The sequence below is a fragment of the Vitis riparia genome, chromosome 16, assembly GCF_004353265.1.
Source record: "Vitis riparia cultivar Riparia Gloire de Montpellier isolate 1030 chromosome 16, EGFV_Vit.rip_1.0, whole genome shotgun sequence".
Classification (NCBI taxonomy): Eukaryota; Viridiplantae; Streptophyta; class Magnoliopsida; order Vitales; family Vitaceae; genus Vitis; species Vitis riparia.
In genome coordinates, this window is record NC_048446.1 from 20477134 (window position 1) to 20498404 (window position 21271).

The following is a 21271-nucleotide window of genomic DNA, read 5'->3' on the forward strand; positions in this document are numbered from 1 at the left end:
TTCACATTCCAAATCAATTATTAGACTTTATGTTTAATTTTATTCTCATTTTTTTTTTTTTTTTGGATACCAACCACTCTTTTGACTCCACGAGAATAAATATATTCATTCAAATCTAAAAAAGAGTGGTCATTTACAAAAAAAAAATGATCTAAGACCAAACCTTGGCCATTATTTGTCACTATTTTTTTTCAATTATTTAAAATTTTATAAAAATCTTGAAAATTTTAAAAATGGTTTCAAAGTAAATTTAAACTATTAAACATATATCAAATTAATATGAATGACTCCTAAGCTGAGGTGTAATTTGGACGGATCGGCCTTATCTAACTTAAACCTAACCAGATGTTGGATGAATTTGAACAATCATTTTCAATACTTGAGTTGAGGTTGTGTTAGTTTTTTCAATCTAAACTCGATTTAGGTTGAACTCAAGGCAAGGTTCGAACAACTTAAGCTTGACTCGAATCTAATTTAATGTTTTTATAATATTTATAATAAATAATATCTTATATAATAATATTTATTTTCTTTTTATATTTTTAAGGAAAAATATCAAATTATATTATATCATATATATTTTATTTTTGAGAAAATATATAAATTTATATTTATTTTTTTGTTGTTATCTTTATTATATAAATTTTCATATATATACATAGATTTTTTTTTTTATTATAAAAAAACATTATAAATAAATTTTAAATTATGTAACTTGTTTAACTTCATAGGAGTCTAACTTGAACAACTTGACTATTAAGTTAAATAAATCAAATTTAACTTGAGTTTAGATAAATAAGATTGGATTAGGTTTTGGTTGAATATCTCTCGTCTGAAGTTAGGTCGGGTTGAACTTAAATTGATTATTATTATTTTTTATTTTATTTTATAATTGGGTTGTATTTGAATTAGTTATATAAAAAAAAATTATATGCACAAGCATTTTGGTAGAAGAAAAAGAATAGTAACCCTAACCCACACTCAATGCCAGAGATTCCATTCCCATTCTTTTTCCCATGAGATTTCCATCATAAACAAAAAGGTTGAAATCAATGTGATTGGACAATTTCTTTATGCCATGTGGGACAATTGAGATATGCCATGTGGTTTTTACAATAAAATATTCATTTTTTAATGGACAAACAAAATAAAATATAAAAATAAAAAGACTGTTATTCCCCAAGCTCAAGAAGCCAGCTCCTTCTCTTTAGAGGGTGAAAAAGGAAATTCCAAAGTCTATGCAGAGTGGTTGGTGAAGGGCTTAAGATTCTAGAATAAACTATTTATTAATATTATCTTATAACAAATGTGGAATTCCTTTATCATAAGGGTGGAGAATAACTAATATAATATATTATATAAAGTTGGTGACACTATTAATTAGAAAAATAATGATTGATTTGTGTAATTCATTAGATTTTTATGTTGGTCCACTATGACCTTGGACATTTCTTTTATATAGTATTGACTTCTAAGTCTATAAAATTAGAAGTAGATAACTTATTCAATTTTAATGACTATATTTATAGAACTAGATAGAATTTTTTTAATTTTATAAGAATATCTTAAAAATGATTATTAAATTGAATATTTTAGAATGGGTGTTATTTCAAAATTAGATCGGTGTCGAATATAGCTTTGAGTAGTGCGCTGACTATAGTTTTGGGTAATTAAGTGCGCTGACCTAATCCAACCCGATATTTTAAAGTTAGAGAGAATAATTTTTGGGAGGTTTTTTTAATTACCTATCAATTTCTATTGGAAATATAAAAAAAAAAAATGAAAACTTTTTCGTTTTTGAAAAAAATAACAAAGGTTTTTTATTTAGGCTCTTGTGAAATTTTTGTATGATTTTTGTATTTGCAATTCTATTTACAACTTGAGATAGAAACTTACTAGTAAAATAATCAAATTTTAATTTTTTTTATTAACAATAAAAAATAATACATTGTGCTTTCTTAAAAAAAAAAAAAATCTAAATGAAATATATGAAATCATAGTTGCAATAAAATAAAATAAAAAAACTAAATATTGATAAGAATAATAATTAGGAATTATTTGATCATTTTTTTTTCATATAAGAAAGGGACTATTTTGAAAGTAATTTATAATTGGAGATCAAATTAATTAAGAATGAAAGATTCAATGTATTGAGATTTATAATATCGACCTATTCATGACATGACCTAAATAAGAATTTGTCAACAAGCATCTATGTAATTCTATTTATCGTTTTCATATAAAACTTTTTTCTTAAATCATTGAAATATCATTATTAATACAACACTGACATTATTTGATATATGATTCCAAGAATAAACTCTTTAGATTCTATTAATTCATATATTATTATTAAGTACCTAATACAATTATTAAATAAATCATTATTTGAACTAAAGGAATAGAAAAATCCTTAATATGACTTGCATAATTCATAATGGATTATAAGGAGATAATTTGAAAAAAAAAAAAATCATAAAATAACTTATTATAATGGTGTTATTTAAACTTTTTTCTACCATAATTAGAAATGGTAAGCTTCTTAGTTTTGGCCAGAATTAATAAAAAATAAAATTTTATTATTAATAAAAAATAAAAGGAAGTTTTTTTTTTTTTCACTTAATTATCCAAGCAAGTGGGAGTGAAAAACTAAGTATAGGATAGTGACTTGAATGGATTGGTGGCTAACTTGAACCTAATTTGAATAAAAAATAATCAATTCAAGTTCAATCAAATCTCGATCTAAACCCAATTAAATCTCATTTTTCTAAACTCAGATTGATAAAATTGAATTAGATCAGTGTTAAATTCAAATTGATGGAATTAAATTAAAGTTGATTATATTAAACTCAAATTGATCTAATTAATTAAATTATATAATTCAAAATCCATCCATATTGATTTTTTTTTTTAAATTCTATATATTTATACAAAAATTTAAATAGTAAATAAGACAAAATTGGAAAATGACAATAAAAGAAAAAAAAACTTATAATCTAATATTTTTTTCTTAAAATTTAAAAAAATGAATATTATTATATAAGATATAAACATTATAAATATTATAAAAATATTAAATCAAATTTAAATCCAACTCAAATTGTTGGCTTAAACCCGACCCAAATTGAGCATACGTTTTAAAAAGACTTAACTAAGAGTATTAACATATTTACTCAAACTCATCCAAACATTTGTATCAAATCAACGGGTCCAAGAAGCACCAAAAATTTCATATTTTTCACTACAACCATTCCAATTCAAGCTCCAACACAATTGAAGATTGCTTTCCCTGAAACGAAGGCAATATAATTCAGAAAAGCAATTCAAAGAAAAGGCAATATAATTCGGAAGAACAATTCAAAGAACAAGAAAATTTTCTTTCATATATATATATATATAAGCAAAGGCAGCGAAGGCAATTCGGTTGATATAATTAAAACCCTAATCAATTGAATCGTTGGTTAGTCTCCCACTTCCAAACTGTACATTTCATCTCTCAGAACTACCAACTTCAAGTAAGCCGATAATCCGATGGCAAAATCCACGATTAACCCATGATTAGAGCGATGTTTTGAAGCTAAAAAACTTGGGCTATTCACAGAAATTTCCAGTTTTGGGTTTCTTCAGCTCAACTACTATGGCACTTATGTTATCTCTACTACCTCGTCCCATTGCCATCTCCACCAGCAGCGTGGCTGCCTCTGCAACTCGACTTTTCGCTTCAATTGCATGTGATGATCTTCCATTTTCAATCTTCCGAATTCGCCCCGCTTGGCCGTCCAGACATCTCCTCACAACTTGACATGCTACCTCATTCGATATCACGTCCCACAGGCCATCGCTTGCTAGAATTAGGAACTCGTCGGCGTCGGTTCGCTCACTCACTGTGACTTCTGGTTCTGATATCACAAATGGCTTGAGGTGCTGGTCGCCTGTGTTCAAGTCCCCAATTCTTGTGAGAAAATAAATTTTCCAATTAAGGGGAAAACTTCTTACAACATGTATGAATGACAGCAGAAGGTGACAAAAGAACTAATCTAAGCATGCAGATCCATGTTTGTTTCTGTAGAACTTTTTTCTTGATCAACTTTTTGGGAACAAAGATAAAGTTCATCAAACTTATCTTTTAAGACGATTATAAGCCGAAAACACGAAGAATGAGAGATCTGTGGGTAATCGTTTATGAGATGATCAATTAGTTTTAGGAGACCGATTCGATTCTCTTGTACAAAATGTGAGATAATTTGTACATGTTTGTGACACTGGAATAGAGAATGGGAAAGAGAAATCAATTCCATTCCCATTCATTAATGTGTTTTGAATTGTTTATTAGGCTCGGAATAGGAATAAAAATTCATTGTTATGAAAATCAAATCCCGACCCCATTAGGATTTTTATTCCTCTTTTCTACTAAGGATTATAATTCACCCCATTCTCATTCTATTTCCATTTATGTTCTTACATAACAAAGCCCTAAGTATGTTTTGGGAAATCGATTCCATTCCCATTCATTAATGTGTTTGAATTGTTTTTCCAAAATGTCATTGTCGAACTAAATGTCAATTTCACTATCATTTTAATTCACCTCCATTCTCATTCTATTTCCATTCATATTCCCACAAACCAAACACATCCAATACATTTGCGCTTAGGACAAAGCTTTAATTGACGATTATATATCGATGTAATTAATTAATTAGGATCTCAATTACTAACAATTAAGCACTAACATTATAGAGATCAAATTGAAACTCCATAAAAGACTAGCATATAAGTAATGTAGTGGATTGATTTGTAATTACCTATAGATCTCGAAGTGGCAAGTACTCCCAAGACTCGATATCCGTCCCAATTTATGACTCTTCCTCCCGCGGCTTCTACCCTATCCAGTTCATCTGGTCTGTTTGGCTGTCCACAAAAGACAAAGGTTTTTACTTCTACAAATCTACTGAAACCCAAATGTTATGGTTTTTCTATGAAAATTTGTCCTTTAAATGAAAGATTCTATATTGCAAATTCTGTAATTAATTTCTTGGATAATGAAATGGGTTGATTTGCTGTGCGTTTAGAATATACTATTCATCACTGTTCATGTGTTTTTTTTTTTTTTTAAACTTTTTTTTCGTGGGAACCAAACAGAAAGAAGGATATTCTTTCTTTTTGTAGAGGGCTTTATTTACAAATGTCCAAACAGGGCTAAAACCATAGGAGAATACTGATAAGTATAAGAGGTTTACCTTATGATCGTTTGACAAAGGCACGGCGACACCATCTCTGCAAATCACAGCTCTGGAGTCGCCGCAGTTGGCCACCACTACCACCTCCCCGCCCACCACCGCCACCACCGCCGTCGATCCCACCGTGTTCACTGCCCCGTTCTCCTTCCGGCACCACCCTCCACTCACCACCTCGTCATCCACTTTCCCAAAACATCTCTTCATCGCTCTCTCCCACCCACCGCCACCACCGCAATTCTCCTTCTCTATCTCCTCCGCTAGCACCCTGTGCAGCCTCTCTCTGCACACTTCCGCCACCCTAACCCCGCCATGCCCGTCGTACACCCCAAAGAAGTCGTACCTATCTCCGCCCCCGCTCCAAAACCCCAGTTCCACCCTCACCGCATCCTCCATTTCCCTCCTTCTCCCAATCACCGACACCGTTCCGTACGACGGAGGCGGAAAACTTCGTGCAACCTCTGTCTTCTTAGCCGGAATTGCGTCGTTCTCCGAGGACGACGGGGATGACGAGGAAAACGACAGCGATATCTCTGTCGAGCAGTCTTCCACATTGGATTTCTCTTCCTTCTCATCGACGCCGGTCCCGACCCCTACGTCGGTCTCAGATTGGCATTTCGGCTTCATTCGCCGGAACTCCAGCCTCCTCCGTCGAGCATTCCTGACTCGCTGTGCATTGAGTCGACTCAGTCTCCTATCATCCGACGTCGTTTTACTGACCATCTCCCTGCATGAAACAACCCCCAATACTCCAACCCCAAATACATAGCCTAAAAAAGAACAAATCTCAGCCGTCCATTCTCCAAACCCTCCGATGATAGCCACCTGGGCAGATATGCGGCGGTCTTCTAATGGAAACGGAACCACTCTCTTGGATTATTTACCAGGAACGTGGACGGCATGGATCAAAAGATGGAACACGTGGAGATCGGATCGTACGTATAGTGATTATCGTGGGGCCCACTTGGGATCTGGAGAGTCGCTACGTGGCGAGTGGTGTTGTCACGTGTCTTTAACTTTTTCTGATAAAGAAATTTTCAGCTGTCAGATTCGGGGGGAAGATTTGGTGGGACACGTGGCGAGACTGTGGGGGTCGCGTCTGGGGGCTGAATGTGGGCGCTTGGGATTTCGTGTTGGATGTTGGGAAATTGAAAATTTTTGTTGCGTGGTTTGTTATGAATATTTTAATCATTTGAACTTAAAAATATCTGGAGTGGTGATTAGACTACCTGCGTGGGACATAGCTACCTCACCGCTGCAATCTTATTGGATGGACATTTTTGGTCTTTAGTTTTTGTATTTAAAATTAGAATAGCCAGAGTTATTATTTTTTTAAAGTTTTTTTTTTTGAAAACCAGACATTAATACTCACAATTCACATGTATAAATGGCGAAAACAAAATTGTTTCCAAAGATATACTTCTATTTTTTGTATTTTTTAAAAATAAAACATAAAGGTTTTTTTATTTATTTTGTTTTTCATTTGTATTATTTATTAAACATGTTTTGTAGTTTTAAATTTGATACTTATTTTTTAAAAATAAAAATTTAAAATATATTGGTAATTATGCAATAAAAAAGTAAATGTTTTTGTGATTTTATCATGATTTTTTATTTATTATTTTCCAATATTCATAGGTTGCTTGATAAAATGTATTTAGTTGGTCACTTTTAATATATCCTTAATTAATTTGTATAATATATATGATATTGTCTTTGTATAATATTATTAGATTATTTTTTAAACATATGTATTTATAATTTATTAAATGATTTGCAAGTATTTACAGATGATATGAAAAAATAGTTACAATGATTTTCATAATGTTATAGAACTACAAAAGTGAATGCATATAAGATTTTAGACTAAGCTTTACGAGGATCTAAAAGATAGATAATAGACATCGACATGTCCAACCATTCTTTTGAATAAGATAAATCTATGTTTGGTGTTTCACGAAAATGTTGTAGTAATAAACCTGTTTCAATGTTTTCAAGAATGTCTATCTTATTAATAAATTGATGGACAATTTATATCTAGTTGTATATAATTTCCAAAATACGATAATGTGTCAATCGCATTAAGATATATTATTATTGGATTAAGTATTTCACCATTACTTTCTTTAGGACTAAATGTAGTTCAAGGTTTTTTCAAAGGTAATCACTCGAATTTTTTGGAAGCATATAAAAATAATTTATTGAGTTTAAATCTATTTATTTTTATTTTATTTTTTCATTTTCCTTTTAATTTTCTGGGAATCAAACATAGCCTTTATGCATATCTTCTAGTTAGATAAAACATAAAATAATATTAATTATTTATTCATAGTTTCTTCTCATAAAAAATTTAGAAATTATAAAATATTTCAGTACTTTTTATATGGTTTTTGCCCATGAGAAATTATAAAATAATTTTACTATTTTTCTTCACAATTTCTACATATGAAAAATTATAATTTACGTTATAAGATCAAATAATAATAATAAAAAATTATAAAAATGGTAGGAGAATACAAATGGGAATTTTGCCATGCACCTTCCTTGAAATTATGGAAATGGTGACTAAGTAGTTAAGGTAACAAAATCGTTTAGTCCACGGCTAAAAGGATTCTCCACAAGTAAGATCATAACTACACGGAGTCTTCCACGAATTTTCCTTACCTTTTCACTTGGAATAAGGAAGAAGATTGAAGGAAGATTACCTCTCATTGACCTTAAATTTCAAGGTTTTGTATAGGCTGAGGGTAATTAAGATTATCTCTCAAAAATATGTTTTGTAGAACAATGTTTTTAAAATACATTTTTTTTCTAAAAAAAAAAAGAAAAAAGAAAAAAAGTATAAATCCTATTTTAATAGTTATTTTTAAAAATAATTTTCCATTTTCAATAAAAAAAAATAAAAAAGAACAGTTGACAACCAAGAAACAGAAAACAATTTTCTATATTCATAGGTTGCTTGACAGGGGAGAATGATATATATAAGTTAACAAATGAGTGTTAATTTCCCTTAGAAAATTTTAAAACATAAATTTTAAAATTAATATTTTTTTGTTGCTCCTTTATTTTTTTAATTTGTGTTGTCAAAATTTAAACTTGAACTACAAAAGTGAATACATATAGGATTTTAGATTAAACTTGATGAGAATCTAAAAGATAATAGACATCCACATGTCTAATCATTTTTTTGAATAAGATAAATCCATGTTTGGTGTTTCATGAAAATGTTGTAGTAATAACCCGATTTCAATGTTTTCAAGAATGTGTATCTTATTAATAAATTGATAGAGAGAGTTGTATCTATTTGTATATAATTTACAAAATATATTAACGTGTCAATTGCATTAAGATATGATATTTTTGGATTAATTATTTCTCCATTACTTTTTTTAGGACTAGATGTAGTTCAAGGTTTTTTCGAAGGTAATCAATCCAATTTTTCTGAAGTTCATAAAAATAATTTATCGAGTTCAAATTTATTTTTTATTTTTCTTCACTTTTTCTTTTTATTTACTTTTCCTCTCTATTTTCTTTTCCTTACATTTTCCTTAAATTTTCTAGGAACCAAACATAACATTTCTGGATATCTTCTGAGAAGATAAACATAAAATAATATTAATCATCTCTTCGTAGTTTCTTTTCATGAAAAATTTAGAAATTATAAAATATTTCATTTCTTTTTATAAAGTTTTTACCTATGAGAAATTATAAAATAATTTTACTATTTTTCTTCGTAATTTCTACATATGAGAAATTATGATTTAAGCTGTAAGATCAAATAATAAAAAAAATTATAAAAATGGTAGGAGAGTACAAATAGGAATTTTGTCCTGCACCTTCCTTGACATTATGGAAATGGTGACTAAGTAGTAGTTAATGTAGCAAAAACGTTTAGTCCACGGCTAAAAAGATTCTCCACAAGTAAGAGCAGAACAACATGGAGTCTTCCACGAATTTTCCTTACTCTTTCACTTGGAATGAGGAAGAAGAAGATTGAAGGAAGATTACGTCTCATTGACCTTAAATTTCAAGGATTTGTATGGGCTTAGGGTAATTAAATTTTGGTAAATGTTTTTGTGGATAAACCAAAAGTAAATTATATATGTAGTCACCCACAATTTCCTGTATGTTCCCTTCCATTAGTTATAATTTTGAAGATTTAAAAACTGTTTTTAAGAAATATTGTATGAAAATATATATGCTATTTTGAAAAAAATAATCAAAATCCTTTCTTAATTTTTTGTGTTCTAAAAATTATGAGTGCTTTGTTCATAGGAAAGAGTTACAAAATAATAAGGCTTTTATTTGGGAAGTGTTTTAAAAAATAGTTTAGAAAAATATTTTGATATTTCGTAACAAAAAAAAAGTCTATCTGGAAATTGAAAATGTTTTTAATTTATTTTATATGTTTTTAAATATGTTTTAAAAACAAATTTGATATATAATACTTTATTTTTAATTATTATTTGTATTTGTATAATTATTTTTTTTTAAAAAGTGAAAATAATTAAATGATATTATAAACAAAAGATCATATTCTCTATTTTTTAAGAACATAAACATGTTTTATATTTTTTGGTTGGTGAAACAATGAATCGTATTTGACAACTATTTTTTAAAATACTTTTTATTTTCTAAAACAAAAAAAGAAAATAAATTTAGATTCTATTTTAATAGCTATTTTTAAAAACTTCAATAAAAAAAAAGAAAGTACGATAGACAACTAAGAAACAGAAAACAGTTTTCTATTATTAAAAATATTTAGTTATTTTAAGTTGTTTTAAAAGACTATTTAAAAAATAATTATATAAATATGAAAAATGATTAAAAATAAAATATTATATATAAAATTATTTTAAAACATATTTAAAAATATAGAAAACAGATTAAGAATATTTTGATTCTCAAATAGATTTCAACATAATTCCAAAACAAATCAATCACAAATGTTCCCAAATCAACCACAATGGTTCAATTTATTATACATAATAGGGTTTTGCAGATGAAGGCAAACATCCTACTTTTACAAGGATGCAGCAGATATCAACTACATTCATATATAAGCACTTTTATTCTGTTTATATGATATCAAAACAATAAAAAATGTCTTAGGCTCTGGGCTGAAAGCAAGTTTGCCTAAATCCAACCAGAGAGGCTCCTTTTTGAAGAGACTTTTCATAGAATCTGAGAGAACCCTTTTGAGCTTTAAGCTTGAAAGAAATCAATCCATGCATTGCTTCTGAGTTTGTGAAAGAAGATTCCTTCATATTGAATCTACCGTACCCAAGCAACCTCTTCAGATTCGTCAATGTTCAACTCAATCATTCCCAGTGCCAACAAGTTCGTGAGACTGGCGTTTAGGCAATGGCCCTGCCTTGAACATAGAACTTGTGTTCGGTAGATTTCATCGTCTGTACTCGGTTCCATGTAGATTATCATTTCCATGTAGGTTATCACCAGTAATCATTACAAGAGCACACCCCATTCTTTATATGATGAAACCGGTTAGAGTCCCTTACTACTATTTCTCTCCCTGTTGCCATTGAAATGTACTTTATTGCAGTATGGCAATCGCCACAGACGCGAAGATTCTTAAATATCCTGATGGGTTTCGACTGGATTGTGCTTATAAGCCCAAATGCCACTGCTATTTTCTCACTGTGTTGGAACAAGAATTGCTCCTTTTGTTCTTCTTCTATGTCGTGAAGAACAAAGTCTGTGTCAGGGATGTAACCCATCTCCTTTATTTTGGAAGCCAGTTGGTCCAGTTCTTGATAAATCTGCCAGGCTTGAGGGTGGGAAGTCTCCCCTACATGGAACCTGTGCACCCTATTTTCTACCTCAATCCAACTACAGCCAGCTTCTTTGATCAAATTACGCTCTTTCATACTTTTTCTGATCTTCACTACGTCTTTCCACTGACCTGCTGAAGCATGCAAGTTTGATAGTAAGATATATGCTGCTGGGTCATCTGGTTCCTGCTCAAGAATCATCTCTGCAGCATGTCTTCCAAGCTCTGTATTACCATGAACACGGCAGGCTCCAAGCAGTGTTCGCCAAACCAGAGCATCAGCCATGAGGGGCATTGAGTTAATGAACTCCATGGCTTCTACAAGAAGTCCAGACCGGCCTAGTAAATCAACCATACATGCATAATGCTCCATTCTTGGGACAATTCCATGTTCTTTGTACATTGAATTGAAGTGTTTCTGTCCCTCAGAGATCATACCAACATGGCTACAAGCTGATAATACGGCAACATAGGTGATCTCATTCGGCTTTGTCCCTGTCTCAAGCATTTTATGGAACATTTCCAAAGCTCTGGTTGCAAATCCATGTTTTGCAAAACCCGTGATCATTGAAGTCCAAGATATCACATTCCGATCTTCCATCCCATTAAAAACTTGAAAAGCAGCTTCAATGTTACCACACCTAGAATACATAGAGATCAAAGCATTACAAATGCATTGGTTTGACTTGTAGCCTCCCTTCAATAACCGACCATGAATCTGCTCACCTTTGCCCATTGCACCTATACTTGCAGCCCCACTCAACAAGCTAGCAAATGTAAAAGCACTGATACCAATACCAGTATCTGCGATCTCATTAAAGAGTAGAAAAGCTTCTTCAGACTTCAAGTTCTTGGCATACCCATCAACAATTGCATTGTAAGAAACCAAATTCTTCTCAAAGAGAATATCAAAAGCTTTTTGGGCATCTTCCATTCTTCCACTCCTAGCATACATGCTAATAAGAGAATTCCCCACACAATTCACTGATGCTATGCCCAGTTTCACTGCATAGCTGTACACCTGCTCACCTGTATATGGATCAGAAAGGTTTCCACATGCCTTGAGAACACTTGAAAATGAGAAATGATTAGGCCGTATATGACCGGATATCATCTTGCAGAAAAGTTCAATAGCTTCCTTATCACACTCTCCACTTTGCACATACGCTGTGATAATTGCAGTCCAAGACATAACATTATGCTCAGGCATCCGCTCAAATACCTTCCTTGAATCATCCACTGACCCATCTGCTGCACACTTTGCATACATGTCCACCAAGCTACAACCAACACAAACATCCAATGCCAATCCCAAACGTATTACTCGTGAATGCAATTGCTTTCCTAGTGCTAACAATCCTAATTCTGTACAAGCAGAAAGGACACTACTATATGTAAAACGGTCCGGTACATAACCACTCAATTCCATATCTAAAAACAAATCAATTGCATCTCTTGCACAACCTAATTGCGCAAATCTAGTTATCATTAAAGTCCAAGTAACCAAATTTCTCTCAGGCATTTTGTCAAACACCTTATAAGCTGAGCCCAAATCACCACTACCCTTCACAAACATATCAATCAATTCGCACCCAACACAGACATCAGCCTCAAGGTACCCGGTTTTCACCACAAACCCATAAATTATCTCCCCAACCCAGGCGTAATTGGCGTTTGAACAAGCCCGAATCACGGCCGCAAAGCAATACTCATTCGGGTAAAACCCCAATTCAAGCATATCAAGAAATGTCCAAATTGCTTGCAACTCCATACTGTTATTCGCAAAACATGAGACCATCGCACTCCATGAAACCAAGTCTCTCTTATTTCCCATTCCCTCAAAAATCAACCTAGCGGTTTCGGTGTCGCCACATTTTGAGTACAAGCTGATCAGAGTGTTCAACACAACCGAGTCGAGCTCGAGTCCAGACTGCATTAGCTTCCGGTGGACGAGTTTCCCGAGTTGGAAGTTGCGGAATCGGATGCAGGACTTGAGGAGGATGGAGTAGGTGGTGAGATCTGGTGGGGCGTTTTGCTGGGTCATGAGATCAAGGGTGGAGAATGCATGGTGGAGGCGGCCCACGTCGAGTTGGCGGATCAGACGGTTCTTGAGGGGCTCGAAGTTGGGGTTTTTGAGGGAGAGGGAGGAGGGGATAATGTTTTGGCGGGAAGGGTTTAGGGTTTTGGAAGAAGGTGGGAGGAGGGGTTGGGCGGGAGAGGGAAGAGAGAGAGTTATCATGGTCTTCCCCTAACGGCTAGTTTGAGAGAAATGAAGTTGTTCAACGCTTCAAGCTCATAAAGGAGGAGTGTTTGGTTTACAAAAAGGATTTTTGAGTAATTGTTGGATTAATATTTGGGCAGGGGTGGAAAAATTTTATTTCGATTATCTTCTATTAATTACTATATTAAACCTCGAGGTAACATTTTTATTTGCTGTGGTATAAAAAAAGTTAAAAGGGTTTTTTTTTAAAATTGTTTTTATCAAATATAAAAATTAAAATTTCAAATTTATGGTAATTTATAAGAAATTAAGAGTGTATTTTGGGAATATTTTTAAAATTAGTTTTTCAAATTCAAAAACATGTTTCGTTATTATTATTATCATTTTTTGATAAAAAATAGTTTTTGAGAAATAATAATAAAATTAAATTTATTTTTTGAAAGTTATGGATAACTTTTATTTTAATAATGAATTAAATTACCTATATTTTATACTCTTTGAATGAGAAATGAATTTATGATAAATTAGCAAATATGTCATCAAGAAATACTTTTTTTTCATGTTTCTTAAGAAAATTTAAATTTTTATTTTTATGAATTGTTACTTAAGAATCAAATGTAAAAATTATTTAATTTAAATAAGAAATTAATCTAAAATAAATCCCAAAACTTCAAAATTGAAACTATAATTTTATCACATAAGTTTATTATTTTTGTCTCATAATTTATCCAATTTTTAACAAAATTAAATTTCATAAATTGTAATTATTCAGATTTAAAAATTTAGACAAAAAAACCTTAATATTATATTATAATGTGATTGCCTTCTTATGAATTTTCATTTTCTTGTTTATTGCTCACTTGCTTTCCCATGATAAACTACATTTCTTTTTGCCTTGTCTTAATAAATCAAGAACTGTTTTAGTTATTTGTTTTAATCTTGAAATAAAATTATTTAGATTTTATGTATTAAGAATCAATGTTTCTGAAATTGATTGATTATACTACTGCTAAAGGTAAGATCATATCCTATAATGACTTAATTTTAATTGTTTTCAAAAGAATTAATGAGAAAGACCTTTAAGAGGTGTCAGTTTTCAAATTTAGAAATATATAACATTGTGAGTAGCAAATGTGGTTAACTAGGATTTTTTTTTTGGATAAAAAGAGATTACGAAGCATAATGCTTACAAAGTCGATTGAAAGATGAGTCATAATAATATTTAAAATTAAATTTTTTTAACATTTTTAAGTTACAAGTATTAAAATAAGATAGAAAAACTTGACACACTCAAAAAATGTTTTCTTGTTATTTTTTGGTGAAGAGACAACCATTAATGAATTTTTTCCACAAAATTTATGGGAAGGAGCAATGTTGAGGAAGATGCATGCCAATTAGAAACAATATTAAACATAGTTTGTAATAACAAGCTCTTAAGAAATTGTATGAAAAACTTTAGGTCATATTTGTTAACAGTTTTTTAAAATAATTTTTTTATTTATTTTAAAAAGAAAAACATGTTTACTAATAAGAAAATAGGAAAATTTTCTGATTTAAAAAAATAAAAAGTAAGGTATTTTTTGAAAACATTTTTGGGTTGTTTTCAATTGATTTCACTTATTTTCATTTATTTTTTGAGAATTGTTTTAAAAAATAACTATACAAATATAGATAATAATTAAAAATAAAATACTACAAATAAAAGTTACTTTTAAACAATATTCTAAATAGGAAAAGAAAATTTCAAATTTCTGATAGATTTTTGTTTTATAAAATATTAAAGAACAATTTTTTAGAATTATTTTGGAAAAAACTTTCCAAAAAATCTTCAATTTCATTATTTTCATAAAAAAGTGGGTGATTTTGATTGCAAGAGATTTTATAAGGGAAGGGCAACTAAATGGCAACTTATAGTTTCTTATTTTCCATGGAGAACATGCATTGACTTTTTCCATGAAACACTAGGGAAGGAATAATATTTAAGGTGTCAATTAGAAACATTAAGCATTGTGGGACAATTTCTTCTAAGAAGCCCTTCAGAAAAAAATCTTCAAATCCTTTGACTTTGATGATTCTTGTTTTCAATGGAAAATGGTGTTATTGGTTTCATAAGAATAAGGGGAAGGGCTCAGGAAGGTGTCAACATAGAAAAATTAAAATGCTGTGGGATCGTTGATGGAAATTAAATAAGGGCAGACAAGCTTGAGTAGTTTCTTTGGTTGTTTCCTACCATGGGAATCATAACCAATGATTTCTTGTTTTCCATGAGAAATGGAACTGGTTGGGAAGGTGTCAAAATAGAAACATTTGAGTATTATGGGGTGGTTCATGTATTTAATAAGGATAGAAGCAAGGGTAGAAAATCTTGACTGATTCCTTTTGTGAGTTTTTTTCCATGGAAAACTAGGCAGGAGAAAATTTTCCACAAAATGGGGTAGGAATAATGTCTAGAATGTGCTGACTAGAAAAACTAGACATGATGGGGATTGATAACCAATAATTTTTTTTTGTGAGAAGATAAGTGGTACTATTTTCAAAAGAATTATTTAGAATAACCTTTTAGGAAGGTATCAACAAAAAAATAATAAATATTGTGGGGTAGTTGATGCATGTAACTAAAATAGAAAAAGGGTAGAAAAGCTTGACTCATTCCTTCGGTAATTTCTTATTTTCCATGGAAACACAGGCATCGAAACCATTGTCTTTTGTTTTCCATGAGAAGATGAGTGCTATTGGTTTCAAAAGAATGACTGATAAGGACTTTTAGGAAGGTGTACATCAATATAGAAACATTAAGCATTGTGGGGTATTTGACGTATCCTGCAAGAATTGAAAGGAGGAAAGCTTGATCGATGGTTACACGATTTCTTATTTTCCCTGGAAAAATTGGCTTTGAAATTTCTCCACAAAATTTATGAGAAGGATATGTTTAGGAAGGTCTTAATTAGAAACATTAAACCTTGTAAGGTAATTTCTATCGACAAGCTCTTAATCAAATTCATATAAAACTTGACTAATTCTGTAATGGATGATTTCTTATTTTTCATGAAAAATGGGACTTATTGTTTTCAAAAGAATTAAGGGGAAGGCCAAAATTAATTAATGGGAAGACCATAAAACTATCAAACATATAGAAGACTGTTTTTTAACTATAGTTAATGAGGAAATCATAGAAAAGCTTTTAAAGCACTATCTCTCGTGTGGTTCAATTCACAACTACGCTTTTTACTCTAAAAATGGGTGTTTATCCCAAAGAACACAGGTTGTCTTTTAAAGGCAAACTCAAAGCAGGATTTTACTTTGAAGCTAACTAGCTAAAAAGAGACAATTCCTAATGGAGTTGGTTGAACATGTCGTTTGCATCCTATTGGTGAGATCAATCAAATAGGAGATGTTTGAAAAATATCATTGTTTCCCTTTTACCTTGTAGTGGTTTTTGCAAGTTCTTCATAGTCATGACTTGTTAGCTATTATTTATGAATTTGAAATATACCTATATAAGTTCGTCCAAGACTCTTAGGAAGAAGAAACAACAATCCACAATTTATAATCTAGAACAAATGGAATTAATTAGTATATTAATTCTTTGTTATCTTAAGAGCACATGAGATTCACTTCTTCCTAAAGATATCCTGTAGTTATCTATTGATTGGGATGGACTCTACTCTTCTTGTATCTTCTCACTTGGGGCTGCAAAGTAACAATCCCTAGTTGGAACTTAGAGGCTAAGTATTGATTTATGGCAATACTATATCTGAATTATACTGGATTGGAATGCTTCTGAACAATCTATATATTCTATCCTCTTAATTTCGTCTTATTATATGGAGAGACAATGTTGGTACCCTAGCTCAAGTGCAGCACATTCAGGTGTTGATTACCACTTTTTGATCATTACATTTTTCTTGGATTGGGTTCATCCACATCTTTCAACAAGGAAATCATTCACTTAGTCTCTTCAGCAATAATTAAGCTGAGAAAAGTAACCATGACTTGGGATATTTTGTGAGAAGAAGCTGCTGGCTGTTCTCTTATCCTGTTTTTTCCTTGTCTGAATGCCAAGGCACCAATATGAAAAAAGAGAAAAGAAAAGCAGATGTATTCAGTGAATGCTCTTTGGCACCTTCTCCGAGCGGGCAAAAATTGATGTGTGACCTAACCATGGAAGAAAATATCGCGATATTTCGGCGATATATCGCCGAAATATCGTGTATCGAAGGACAGCGACACGATATTTCATGGAGAAATATCGGTCCAACGATATTTCGGAATAAATCGTGAAAAATCGCCGATTTCTCGCGATATATCGGCGATTTTTCACGATATATCGCTTGGTCAACGCGGGTCAAACGAAGTCAAACCCGCTACAGTGCAGTCAACGCGCTACAGTGCCCCCCGCTACAGTGCGCCACAGTGCCCCCGCTACAGTAAGCTTTCCATTTGCTGCCGAGGGGATTTGAACCCCAAACCAAAAGGTTTGGGGTTCAGCCACTTACCGTTTGGGCTAACCAAGGATGAAAATATCGGTAATCACGGATATATCGGTACTTCGATTTTACGGATATATCGGATATATCGGAGATATATCGGCGGATATTTTGGAAAAAAATATTGATAAGCTTAAAATTGTTAAAAATTCATAAAAATGTAAGGAAAACCTCATAATAATATAATTAGAAGTATAATAGACATTCTAAAGTTATTTTATTGAAAATTTTGATATATGTATATCATGATTTATTATATTTGATAATAATATCGTATGTATCGATAAAAATATGAATTTTATAAGTGTATATTTATTATTAAATTACACCTAATATTATGATATTTGATTATAATATGTCTAATTTTAAAATATATATTAATATTAAAATATGATCCATTTAATTCAATTGTATTAAACAATATAAAATAAATTATGATATATATATAATTTTTTTAATATTTAATTAATTATTAATGATATTAAAAACATTATGAAGAAAATTATATAATTTTTATATTTTTGGTAATTAATTAAAAGATCTTGTATTTAATTATAATTAATTTGCTTTTTAAAATATTCTTTTAATATTTTAATACTGAGTTTAAGTATATATATATGTTTTGCACATTATATAACAAGGGGCTAGTTAGCCCAAACGGTAAGTGGCTGAACCCCAAACCTTTTGGTTTGGGGTTCAAATCCCCTCGGCAGCAAATGGAAAGCTTACTGTAGCGGGGGCACTGTGGCGCACTATAGCGGGGGCACTGTAGCGCGTTGACTGCACTGTAGCGGGTTTGACTTCGTTTGACCCGCGTTGACCAAGCGATATATCGTGAAAAATCGCCGATATATCGCGAGAAATCGGCGATTTTTCACGATTTATTCCGAAATATCGTTGGACCGATATTTCTCCATGAAATATCGTGTCGCTGTCCTTCGATACACGATATTTTCTTCCATGGGGCTAACTAGCCCCTTGTTATATAATGTGCAAAACATATATATATACTTAAACTCAGTATTAAAATATTAAAAGAATATTTTAAAAAGCAAATTAATTATAATTAAATACAAGATCTTTTAATTAATTACCAAAAATATAAAAATTATATAATTTTCTTCATAATGTTTTTAATATCATTAATAATTAATTAAATATTAAAAAAATTATATATATATCATAATTTATTTTATATTGTTTAATACAATTGAATTAAATGGATCATATTTTAATATTAATATATATTTTAAAATTAGACATATTATAATCAAATATCATAATATTAGGTGTAATTTAATAATAAATATACACTTATAAAATTCATATTTTTATCGATACATACGATATTATTATCAAATATAATAAATCATGATATACATATATCAAAATTTTCAATAAAATAACTTTAGAATGTCTATTATACTTCTAATTATATTATTATGAGGTTTTCCTTACATTTTTATGAATTTTTAACAATTTTAAGCTTATCAATATTTTTTTCCAAAATATCCGCCGATATATCTCCGATATATCCGATATATCCGTAAAATCGAAGTACCGATATATCCGTGATTACCGATATTTTCATCCTTGGACCTAACCCATGAATGTTAGACCCAGGGTGAGGAATTATGAGGTGTTATAGATTCCATCTTTCCTAGTTTATAGTCCACTAATGCTATGTTTGGTTCGGGAAAGTATTAAAGGAAAAAAAATGGTAAAAAGAATAATTATCTCATGTTTGATTATATTATGAAAAATATAAAATAAATATAATTAAATTTAGTTAAAAGTTTATGTATTTTCAAATTATTTAATCTTTATTTAAAAAGTTAAAATAAGTGAAATGAGTTTGGAAAAATATATAAAAATAATTTATTAACTTTCAATCAAATAGAGATTGAAATTTTTTTGGAAGAATGCATTACTCTCAAGCCTTCAAGATATTATTATGTTGATATTAAGAGGATTATGAATCAATTTAAGGACAAATTGGGTGAAGCATGTTATGGACTGTACTTAAAGGACAGTTTTTTTGATGAAGTTCTTGTTGTTGTCAAGATCCTTCAACAATTTCAAGGGAAATGGGGAAGAATTCATTAATGAAACGAGAGAAATGAACAAAATCCACCATATTAATATTGTTTGCTTAGTTGGTATTTGTGCTGATGGATTTTGTCGTGCCCTTGTTTATGAGTTCTTATCTAATGGATCTTTAGAGAATTTTATGTTTTCAACAACTATTAAAAAATGCTCACTTGGTTGGGAGAAACTTTAAGATATTGCTCTAGGCATGACCAAAGGTATTGAGTATTTCCACCAAGGTTGTGATCACAAAAGCATCCATTTTGATATCAAGTCTCATCATATTTTAGTGGATTATAACTTCAATCCAAAGATATCCAATTTTGGCTAAGCAAAATTATATTCTAAGGGGGAAATTGCTGTTTTTATGAATGCAACTAGAGGGATTGTGGGTTAGATTGCACCGGAAGTATTATCTAGAAATTTGGAGAATGTTTCCTAAAAGTTAGATGTTTATAGTTTTGGAATGTTGTTGCTTGAAATTGTAGGAGAAAAAAAAAATGTTGATGTGACAGTGATAAACACTAGCCAAGCATACTTTCCAGAATGGATCTAAAATCATTTGAATAAAGGAGAAGAGTTGTAGATTTGGGTTGAGGAAGATGAAGATGCTAAAATAGCAAAGAAATTAACAATTGTGGGACTTTGGTGTATTCAATGGTATCTAGTGAATCGTCCTACTATGAAACTTGTGGTACAAATGTTAGAATAGGAAGGTAGGAGACAATTTAGCCATGTTGCCTAATCTTTTCACCTACATGAATCCAATGAGAACAAATGCAAGCTAGCCTAGAAGATCTCTTCAACAAGAACTAACAATGATCTTAGAACTAGAGTGAAAAAAAACCTAGTATTTTTTATTTTGTATAGTGTAGGATACGATGGAACAACACAATCTTTTAAGTTTATTCATTTCTTTTTTATATTTTCTAGCCCATTTCTCCATTTTGTGCTAATTTATATTCTCCTTGTTTCTTTTTTGGACTACTTCCTATGCTAAATTTTCCCCCCTTTCATTTTCTATTTCCCAAATTTGGATGGCAAAAACAATGTCATTTTGTATCTCAAATTTTCACCACTTAATGGTTTTACCTTTGAGAAGGTCTCTTCATTAAAGACAAGAGTGCCAGATGGAAAGACCTTATGTCTTGTCTCTTTGAAAAAAATGATTAAGGAGTCTTGACATACATACAATTTGAAATAATATTGAGATATGTGTTAGGACAAGGAGTCTACATTGCATTCTTTGTCATCTTCAAATTGAACAATTTCTTCATCAGATGCACCTTATTGTTTGCCGACGGCTTTTCATTCATACCGGACAAAGCCTTCATCAGATCTGCTGTGGTCTTCCCCTTTACAACATTGTGTGCAATAGACCTAGATATAGTTAACCTAATAACTCCTAGAACCTGTCTGTCAAGAAGCGCCAATTCTTCAGCCTTCATAC

At 30.9% G+C, this 21271-nt stretch overlaps 2 protein-coding genes across 2 annotated transcripts; both read right to left on the minus strand.

The window, feature by feature from the left end:
- Nucleotides 1-3209: 3209 nt before the first annotated feature.
- LOC117932873 (protein phosphatase 2C 51-like) lies at nt 3210-6079 on the minus strand. The gene is made up of 3 exons (XM_034854174.1): nt 5238-6079; nt 4803-4908; nt 3210-3932 (listed from the first exon to the last, which is right to left on the minus strand). The coding sequence occupies exons 1-3, from the start codon at nt 5955-5957 to the stop codon at nt 3592-3594; spliced, it is 1167 nt and encodes a 388-aa protein (XP_034710065.1). The 5' UTR covers nt 5958-6079; the 3' UTR covers nt 3210-3591.
- A 4104-nt stretch (nt 6080-10183) lies between these two features.
- LOC117933052 (pentatricopeptide repeat-containing protein At3g49170, chloroplastic-like) lies at nt 10184-13294 on the minus strand. Its single transcript, XM_034854411.1, has one exon. It carries the CDS (start codon nt 13262-13264, stop codon nt 10688-10690), a length of 2577 nt encoding a protein of 858 aa, XP_034710302.1. The 5' UTR covers nt 13265-13294; the 3' UTR covers nt 10184-10687.
- Nucleotides 13295-21271: the final 7977 nt, after the last annotated feature.

Coding starts and splice junctions, on each gene's coding strand:
- LOC117932873 (XM_034854174.1), bottom strand. CDS start 5,957: ATGGTCAGTAAAACGACGTCGGATGATAGGAGACTGAGTCGACTCAAT. Junction 4,909..5,237: donor CTTTGTCAAACGATCATAAG/GTAAACCTCTTA, acceptor TTTTGTGGACAG/CCAAACAGACCAGATGAACT. Junction 3,933..4,802: donor TGCCACTTCGAGATCTATAG/GTAATTACAAAT, acceptor ACTTGAACACAG/GCGACCAGCACCTCAAGCCA.
- LOC117933052 (XM_034854411.1), bottom strand. CDS start 13,264: ATGATAACTCTCTCTCTTCCCTCTCCCGCCCAACCCCTCCTCCCACCT.